The sequence below is a fragment of the Apaloderma vittatum genome, unplaced genomic scaffold (genome assembly GCF_000703405.1).
Source record: "Apaloderma vittatum isolate BGI_N311 unplaced genomic scaffold, ASM70340v1 scaffold14339, whole genome shotgun sequence".
In the NCBI taxonomy this organism is placed as follows: domain Eukaryota; kingdom Metazoa; phylum Chordata; class Aves; order Trogoniformes; family Trogonidae; genus Apaloderma; species Apaloderma vittatum.
In genome coordinates, this window is record NW_009734717.1 from 30,621 (window position 1) to 40,268 (window position 9,648).

The 9,648-nt window shown below is 45.7% G+C and overlaps 1 protein-coding gene across 1 annotated transcript; it reads right to left on the reverse strand.

Moving 5' to 3' along the window:
* Positions 1-5,737: 5,737 nt before the first annotated feature.
* On the reverse strand, positions 5,738-8,298 carry CLRN3 (clarin 3). Its single transcript, XM_009876379.1, has 2 exons — positions 8,100-8,298; positions 5,738-6,012 (listed from the first exon to the last, which is right to left on the reverse strand). The coding sequence occupies exons 1-2, from the start codon at positions 8,296-8,298 to the stop codon at positions 5,738-5,740; spliced, it is 474 nt and encodes a 157-aa protein (XP_009874681.1).
* Between the last annotated feature and the right edge of the window lie 1,350 nt (positions 8,299-9,648).

The window sequence follows — 9,648 nt, forward strand, 5'->3', positions numbered from 1 at the left end:
TTCATCCCTATTACCTAGCTAAGACAACATTCCTTCTGGCTTTCCTCTGGGAAACTGCTTCTCTACTCCCACCGCACTGCTTTGCAGTGGTCATAGGAGGAGGTACCACAAAATCCTCTCCAAAAAGCGACTTTAAAGAGACCCTTGTTGAATGCCATTGTAATTTTTATCTAGATCCCTTGTAAAAGATGAATGAGAAGGCAGGAGAGCGATGGGATGATCCCTGAAATGTAACTACTAGCTTGTGCCCATCCTTTAGAAGACTGAACAAGAAGGTCACCTAGGAGCACTGATGACAAAAAAAATTATCCATAAAGGGAATGTTTATACTGAGGGTAAAAGCTTTGTTTCTGCCTTTGCAGTACGTTTTTCCAAGCGAGGGATTTCCCTGGGATGTTTAAGCACCAGTGCTCCCTTCCAGACTAACCTCCCACCCTCAAGGTGCATCCATCCCACCCTGTGCCATGCTCTGTGTGCTCTTCAAGGGGCCAGTAGGAAGCATTTATTTGGCGGAAATGCTGCTAGAAAAACCACCTGACAAAAGCCCATTCCAAGCACGGGGTGAGAGACCCAGGGCAACGCCTCACAAAATCTGAAGTGCTCTGGAAAACATTGGCAACAGGTTTTGGAGCTTCTCATGCATGAAGTTGACCTGTGTTCCATATGGGACATAGAACTGTCTAACAAGGGGGAAATTCATGTGAGATCTGATTGTTGGGGGCTCTGATATTCATACTAGAGCAGCTTTAATGTGTGCTTCACCAGCAATGCTAGAACTGTGGAAATTCTTTAAGAACCCCACATTTTAGCTGAGGCTCATGAAAAAAGCGAATCCAGCCACCACGGTGCAGGACACGGCTGCAGCTCCCAACGTCCCAAACAGCTTCCTTTGCCTCTCCCAGCATCACTTTTAGAGCCATAGAAAACCAAGTGGTGTCTTTAAATCAGAAGTTTTCACAGGTGAGAGGTGGGATGGGGGGCAAGAGAGGCTGGTCTTCCCATTCCAAAGGCACCAGGAATACGTGTGCTTTCCCAGCTTACATCTGACCTCAGCAGCTTTCTTGGCGTGTGACGGAGCGGGTGACACCGTCATACACAACGTGGCACTGTTGGGTGGGCTCGTGCAGAGGGGAGGTGCTCGAGTAGCAAAAAGCTGCTGAGACAGCGAGTGTTGAAAACCTGGTACAATCCAGGGCTGCCTTAGCACGGGAATAAAGCTAAACTCTCCCGCATGTGTTCATGCCACAATCTCTTGAGCTGCCTTATGCTCGAGTTGCTGTCCCAGAGGCTTCATTTAGAGAAGGGACTGAGAGAAAAAGCTGCAATTTTGCTTTTAGACCTTCTAGCAGCCTTCCAGCACTTCACAGGGGCTACAGGAAAGAACGAGAGGGACTCTTTATCAGGGGAGTTTAGAGACAGGACAAGGGGTAATGGTTTCAAACTGAAAGAGGGTAGATTTAGGTTAGACATTAGGAAGAAATTCTTTGCTGTGGGTGGTGAGACCCTGGCACAGTTTGCCCAGAGGAGCTGTGGGTGCCTCACCCCTAGAAGTGTCCAAGGCCAGCTAGGACGGGGCTTGGAGCAACCTGGTCTGCTGGGAAGTGTCCCTGCCCATGGCCAGGCATTGGAAGTAGATGATTTTTAAGGTCCTTTCCAACCCAAACCATTCTATGATTTTGCACCCGGTCAACGCGACAAGAGCTGACATCATGGGGGCACAGCACCACATCATGGTGGTCCTGAGTTCAGGCTCTTCTCCCTTTCATTCACTGTCCAAACCTGCCACAGGGCCGTAACAGTAATATTTATTTTTAATTCTCTGATATTCTTATAATAAAAATCATTACTGCATCAGCGATACTGCACTTGATTTAGAACATCGATCGTTAATTCTGGCAGTTCTCCTTCCAGCAGAGATTTTAAAATAGCAGGAGCAGGGTGACTCTTTAGCAGAATAGCTCCTGGGGGACAGGGATTGGTTTTATTGACTGCGTGTCTTTTGCCTGCGGGTAGCAGTGAAGCCGCGATGGCTCTTTTCCTGTAATTGTGAAGTTAACTAGCTTCTGCCGTGCTGTCAAGCAGATATGCCTACATCAAAAATTATTGCTTTTGCCTGCTGTGAGGTTTGCAATGTGTCTTATTAAATGTTTTCAGTTGGCGCTAACCACTAAGGTAACTGGTAATTTACCAGGTATTGGGGATCTTCTGTGTTTTCAGAGGAAAAGCCGCAGTTGTTGAATTTGGTGTGACTTTTATCCAGTGCAAAACTTTTGGAGTGCATGGTAAAAACAAAATAGATGTTGCATAAGTAGGAAGCAGAGCTTCTGGGGTGGGAATGTGTCATCAAGCAGCATTCTCTATATTATTGTTTTTAAACTGTTAGATTACTCATGATCACTTTAGTAGAAGCATCCTAGTGACTTATTTAGCCAGAGCAAAATAAGTCACTTATTTAGTCAACATATGTCAGCACAGATTGGGAGAGGGGGGCTGCCTTAGGTTTTTGCTTTGGGGAGAAAAGCAGGAAAAGAGATGTTTTATGGGTATAACGGTGGCAGGTGCTGCTGCCCAAGGTCAGGTCCAAACACCAAGGCCACCAACCATCCTGCCTGCTTGCCCCCAGCTGGTGCTGGTTCCATTTCTAGCACCCTGAGGTGTGAGGCAAGGGAGCACAGCACACGTATCCTGCCCTGCTGAGCTCAGCTGCTGGAGGCAGGATTCATCTTTCAGCTGGTTTCAGCCTGGATCCTTCACTTGACCTGCTCAGACACAGCCCCTGGTGAAAAGCAACACGCTTCAACTACTGCCGAGTGATGAATGTGTAAAATTACCCCCGGTTTAGATAAGATGGGAGCTTGATTTTTCTTTCAAGAGTGCATCAAGCTGACAGTGCAAGCTTTTTTCCTTTTTACCTAGGGGTAAACTGCCAGAATTTGTCCTCATTAAGAGGATAAGTGTACTGAACACAGCTCCATTCATTTCAAAAGCTGCCTGGTTGGCAAGGGCCAGACCAATGTCTTTTTAACATCCTAAAACCTAAATGCGAGGTGGAATTATGTTGCATACTTTTTTTTTTTTTCCTTTTCTTTTTTCTTCCTTTGGTAGAAGACTGCAACCCAGATGTACCGTCCCTTCTCACTGAACTTTTGATTCAGCAAGCTGATACCTGAGCAGTTTGCTTTCCTGTTTGTTAATTCCACATATTTTCTGGCCAGGGCCAGCTCTGTCAGTCTTCTCCTTTCGTCTTGCTCCTGGGAAGTCCGTTGCCTTCTCAGGAGACTGGTAATTCCAGACCTCACATTTTGTAATTTAACTCGGAGCAGATGCCTCCAAATCCCAGGCAGTTACCTAACAACTGACTTTTCCGTGGCCTCTTCGTATAAAATATGACAAGCCCCCTTGGCACACAGCACCAGCTACCACCTTGCAGGGCTGTTGTGATATTCTGCGGGGAGACACAGGGAGAAAAGTTCAAGGTAGCCCTATGAGCCACTCACAGCTTTAGTACTTTATTATTTTTTTTAGTGTTTTAATGATTCTGGATCTGTAGTTCACATCAAAGCAGGCGAGTTCTCACCACCTTGTGACTTTCTGGAGATGTGTGTCAGCAGTCAAGCATAATGTCTCTTGGGACTGACTTAACAGAGCTACAAAAGTGGGAATGTATTTTTATTTTTGTTTGTTTGGCTTGGTTTTTTGTGTGCTTTCATTTTTTCCCCAGTTCTTGTATGGCATTTAGTTCATCAGTGCAACAGAAACGCCCAAGCCTTTGCTCCTCGAGTATCTTAGGACGACTTTGTTTCTCTGCGAGCGAGTGCCTGATCTAAGTGTAATTGTATTGTGTGATGGATGCTGGCTGAGTACAACAGTGACAGATGCACACTGAAAACTGTGTGAAAATTTTTGCAGCCAAAGGAAAACTGGCAAATGTCTGGCGCTCGGCCAGCTCAGCTCGCGGGTGCACAGCATCCGACGGTTTAACTGCAATGTTTACAGCACCGAAAAGCAGTTCTAGGCATGGTTCTTGTCAGCAGTGGAGAGCAGATAACATCTCCTCTTCTGTTGACCTATGCAGTCCCTCAAGCCTTGGAAACCCGATTTAATTATTTTTTTTCTCCCCACTCAGCTTAAGTGGGATGGAAAAGCCCTCTGCTCTGCCTTTGAATGAGCACGGCTCCATACGGTATTGGGCATTTTAATCCTGAAACTTAATTTTTTGACATAAGTAGTGAGAAGTCACCTCTCACGTCTTCTCATCCCTTATTCAGAAATGCTTTTTCTTCTTCATGAACATCTCTTACAGGACAGCTATCAAGTATGACTTTGAAAATCACTTTGTAAAGGAAAACCACGCCACAAAAAAAGAATTGTAAGTTGTTCTGCTAACTGCAGAGGTGAGGGGCGAAGGAGCAGGAGGTGCTGACTGCTGTTTTGCACAGTGCCCTTCCCCTGTTACACACACTAAGCATGATTTTGCATGATGACACCTCTCCTAAGGTCACATCTGTCTCCTCCTCTTCCCTCAGCGAGGCAGGGAGGGAGCTCCCTGCTTTTGAGCAGTTCTACAGTTGTGTGTCTTTTTGTGCATGTTAAATACTAATTAAACAGGCCATGGGGATGGTCCTGGCTGTAAATCATCACTAATAAAACCTGCTGTTTGACATTTGTGTCAGGGGGAAATGACAGCCCAGCGCAGCGGGTGGAATAGCAACCACGGCTGCTCAAGGTGGAGCTTTGCAGTTTGCTGTCAGCAGCAGTCTTTAAATAGCCTGAAATGGCATTTTGTTAATGTTTCTACAAATTAATAACTTGCGGACACTGGGTTCCTGTGTTATGTTGTGTAGGCCACGACTTGTCCTCGTGCTGCCCTATCTGCCACCCCAGCCATGGATGAAAGCACCGAGAGAAAGGAATCAAGGAAAGGTGTTGTTGGGAGGTTGGATCTGGAGGCAACTTTGTCCAAGTGCTCACACTCCTGTCTGGGAAGGGGAGCCTGCAAGCCTGCCTGTGGTCACTGGGGCACTGCCGTAGGCACCTGTGGGAAGAGAACTTCAAGCTGGGAAAGGACAGTGGTAAGACTTGCAGGACAAAAAGAAGCACCAATACTTTAGTAACCATTTCTCATCACCTCTAGGGTTCCCAGTGTTCACGCTGTTTTTGCCCCTTGGCATCCCAAATTACACACACAACCAAAACAATGTCTCTCCTCTTTCCATTTGGACCCGGATGGTGAAGAGAATTGCAGACACAGATGCTGATGTTGGTGCATCCCCGTGCAGAGCCACGGCAGCCACTGCAAGTCTGTCCCGTGGTCCAAAAAGATCCAGAAAGCAGGACGTGGGAGCCATCCCCTCCGTGCTGGGTGGGCAAGAGGGCAGTGGTCCTCTTGGTGTGGGTGCAGAGAAGAGGAACCCTTCTAGGAGTGTGTTTTCACAGCAGTCCCTGCGAGGAAGAGCAGAGCCCTAGGGTGCATGAGGGCCATTCCTATGGGACAGTGTCGACATCATGTGTACGTCGGGCTGTATCTCCTTGGAGATGTTCAGGCAGCATATTTACCAGTGGAAACTTTAACATAACACTAACACCCGACGCAAAATCAAATCTCTTTGAAGGCACAACGGGCTGTTTTGTTAATTGAGCCATTCGCACAGCTTCAGCTGGAATGGAAATGATCAGCTGTGATTGTCCATATGAAATAGTCATTTTCTTTCGTTGCACCCTCTTTTCAGTGTTATCCTCAAAAGAGAATGACGTCTTTTGGTGCATTTTCAATGGGTCTCTCCTGTTCTTTCTTCTTAGAATACCTTGCGTGATCATAGAAATATATGATGATGATAGAAGCAATGTTCAGGAAAATGATGAGCAGCATGATCCAATACGAATATCCATACGAGTGTACAGATTTGTCATGTGTCTGCTGAATAGATAAACATGTAAGGGCCAACTCTACAGACAGACTGTTTTCTTCTATGTTCACAGGAAAAAGTATCATGGCTATAAGTGTGAAGATCCCTGGAAAATATAAATGAAAATGTTAGAGGTCGAGCTGTAGTACTACTGATGTAGCTACTTGTAAACAGTCTATTTAAATTGGTTAGAACACCTAGACTAGGACCAAGTTAAATATATTCCATTAGTAAGTTATGAGGGCATTTAGAGAATTTCTGTCCCACATAATAGTACCTGTCAGGTGTTTTGGCATTAGTAACTATATCCTGTGCTGAAGTTAATGGATTCTTACTAACTATTCTTACATAAGACCATATAAGGTAATTTTTTCATTGAATTTAGCACTCATAACTATAATATATTCATCCCTTGAGTGATTTATAGAATGCTTATTTGCTATGAGCCCAGATTCGTGAGGTGTGCCGTATCACAACTGGATAAAATCCTGAGCATCCTGGCCTGTGTTCAGGGCTGGCCCAGCTTTGCTCAAGAGCTTAGATTTGGAGACCTCATGTTCTTTTCAACCCAAATTTTTCCACAATTCTGTGATGAGCCAAAACAAGATGTCTCACTAGACATCTTACAGATGTTTCCACTGAAACAGGTTCAGTTTTTTGCGGGAGGTCACTGGACTTTTCAGACCATCTGGTAGGAGAATTAGGTACACTCACACATCAAATGATGCATGACTTTTCCTAAAAATATGCCCATGGCAAAACAAATTTCCAGGTCACAGCACTCTACAGGGCTGCAAAAGGTAACCACGATCCTCAGCCAGCATGGGAGTTTACTTTCTCACTAACATTTATTTTGGCAAGTTCTTTCATTTCAGGTCAAATCTTGCCAATTTAGGCTGCGCAATGATGTGGCGCTCGGGAAATGAACAACCTTCTTATGTGATGAGAGAATGATCAAAAATGTTTTAGAAGCTGAATAATCGTCTAACGTGGGCTTTTGCTCACTTACTGTGTTTCAAGACACCCACAGCTGTCTCAGCATCTATCTTTATACGCTGTGGTAGGCATGACTGGAGAAAAAGGAGTGTGTTTCACACTCCCACCTGTACTTGTGAGGGTGAAGACTCTGTTTATCTATACAATTACCTCCCCACCAAAGTCTGATTTTGGCAAAGGCAGCTCTAAGAGCGCAGTCCCAGGACAGGACGATGCTTGAGAAAGTTCTTGCTCCTCCAGCAAAGCATCTTTGGACCTGAAGAGCTTTTGAAGGACAAAGCGCTCGTGCTGAAGTACTCTCTAATCAGATATCTTTAAAGAATTTTTTTCTGAGTGCAAACCTATTATTAGAGGATCACATAATCCTCTCGAGACAAATTGAGTGGGAGAGATGAAGTCGTTACCACAGCGAGATGAAGATGTGCTGGGAAGAGCCAGGCTTAAGCCTTCAGGTGAGCGAGAGGTGGCACCTCCAGGGAGCTGTTTGACAGAGCTCATGGCTCTAATAGCTCAGTGTCTTTACATTTATTTATTTTTTTTTAAAGGGAATGATAAAACTTATTTTGTTCCATGAAAGTGCTTTTTCGAGAAGGAAATCAGTTTTGCCATTGCTCAGTCCTCCTAACTGCCACCCCACTGAGTTAATGTTGTTGTGGATGTATCTGATTCACCACTTTTTTCAGAAATGAAGCTAGACACCATCCTACAGATTAGACCTTAGAGGCCTAATTTGGTATGGAGGTAACCCAGCAACAAATAGGCTACAAATACCATAAAACGGTGACGTAAGGTCTTAGAGAAGTTACAAATTGCACTGTAGTCACGTCCAGCACATGCTTTTCTGTTAAGGCTTTGTTATGTATCTGTCAACTTGCTTTGCCCTTCTCAACATGCACCATGCATGAAATCATGTTACAGCTTCTGGGGCTTTTTTGTTTCCACTTTTGCTGGCAGCGAATCCAGGCTCCTACTGACAGACAGTGTCACTTCAAGTAAATAGTATTATTTTACTGGTACTTAAAAGATAGCTTTCAGGTATCCCAGCAGACACGACTGAAAACCAAAACCAACCGAACAGAATACTTTTCCCAGTGTTTTCTTTTACAGATACTTATTTCTTAATTTTGGAATTGATGGCAATAAAATATTCATCCGTATGGTGGACAGAAAGTAGTCAGCAAGGGATGTGTCACTCACCGCATAAGGAATTCCAGGTATAGACTCCAATGGGTCCCAGAAACGTCTGGTAGGGATTACTGACAGCATTAGTGAAGGTAAATCCAGAACTCAGCAGGGAACTCAGTAGACTGAGAACCAGAATCACAATAATCGCAGTGATTGTGCTTTTCGCCTCGGTGCTGCTCAGGTTATCTGCAACTGGAACACAGCTCAGCATTGATCATCAGCTCTCCCAGCACAGTCTGGTGGGCTCAGAGGACCTTATGACTTAATGACATGGCTGTAATTAAAAGCTAGTAACCAGAGATTTGGCCGATCTGTGGAGATCAGGGTGTAGAAGGAAGAATTAGTTTGGACACAGCACGTGAACCCAAATCCAAGACGGAGTGAGGGTACCTCAGGCTGAACTAAGCACGTCTGCTAATCCTGCAGGCACACAAACTTCCCAGGCATCAGTTGGGCAGTAAACTTCTCTTCCTTAATACTTCTGTAAATATTTCCGCTGGACATGGCCAGACAGAAATTTTGTGCCTAAATCAGATCAGAAGTCTGGGTGTTCCTCTGAGATGCCTGGTGACTTCTACATCTGCCTATTTAAACTTGGCTTCAGTTGTAGATTATTTTCTTTCAATACAAAAAGGATGTAGACCTGTGGGAGCAAGTCCAGAGGTGGCCACAGAGATATCAGGGGGCTGGATCACTTCCCTGTGAGGACAGGCTGAGAGAATTGGGGTTGTTCAGCCTGGAGAAGAGAAAACTCCAGGGACACCTTAGAGCAGCCTTCCGATGCCTGAAGGGGCTGCAGGAAAGCTGGGGAGGGGCTGTTTATCAGGGAGCTTAGTGGTAGGATCAGGGGTGATGGTTTCAAACTGAAAGAGGGTAGATTTAGGTTAGATATTAGGAAGAAATGCTTTGCTGTGAGGGTGGTGAGACCTTGGCCCAGGTTGCCCAGAGAAGTTATGACAGCCCCCTCCCTGGAGGTGGCCAAGGTTAGGTTGGACGGGGCTTGGAGCAACCTGGGTTGGTGGGAGGTGTCCCTGCCCATGGCTGGGGGTTGGAATTTGATGACCTTTAAGATTTCTTCCAATCCAAACCGTTCTATGAATACAGCAGCAGTCCCCTTCATATCTAAAAACTCTGGCAAGGGTAAGAGCTTCTAGAAGCCCACTAAAGCCGTTAGCCCTAAAGGCTCGGGTGCATTTGTAGGACAAACGTAACTGAACATGGTTGTTCATGGACAGAGGAGAGATGGTTGAGGCGGTGTTCATAGCCTGCCTCAATCTGTCTCTTCCCACGTCCTGCAGGAAAAAAGTTGGTGGAGGCAATTGCACCTTTTAAAAGAAAGGAGCAACTCCTGCTTTGCTTTCCCGGGGAGGATGGGGTGCTGTGGCTCCCAAAGAGCTGTGCTGGGTGCTCACAGCTGGTGGCCCTGGGCTCAGCAAGGGGACAAATGGGGGCTCCAGTGCTGCCAGCCCAGCCCTGCCCTGAGGCTCCTGCTCTCTCAAGGTCTCTACCCCGAGGCCAAGCGCCAAGGACTCCTGCATTTTAACATTCAGCATCCTGCACC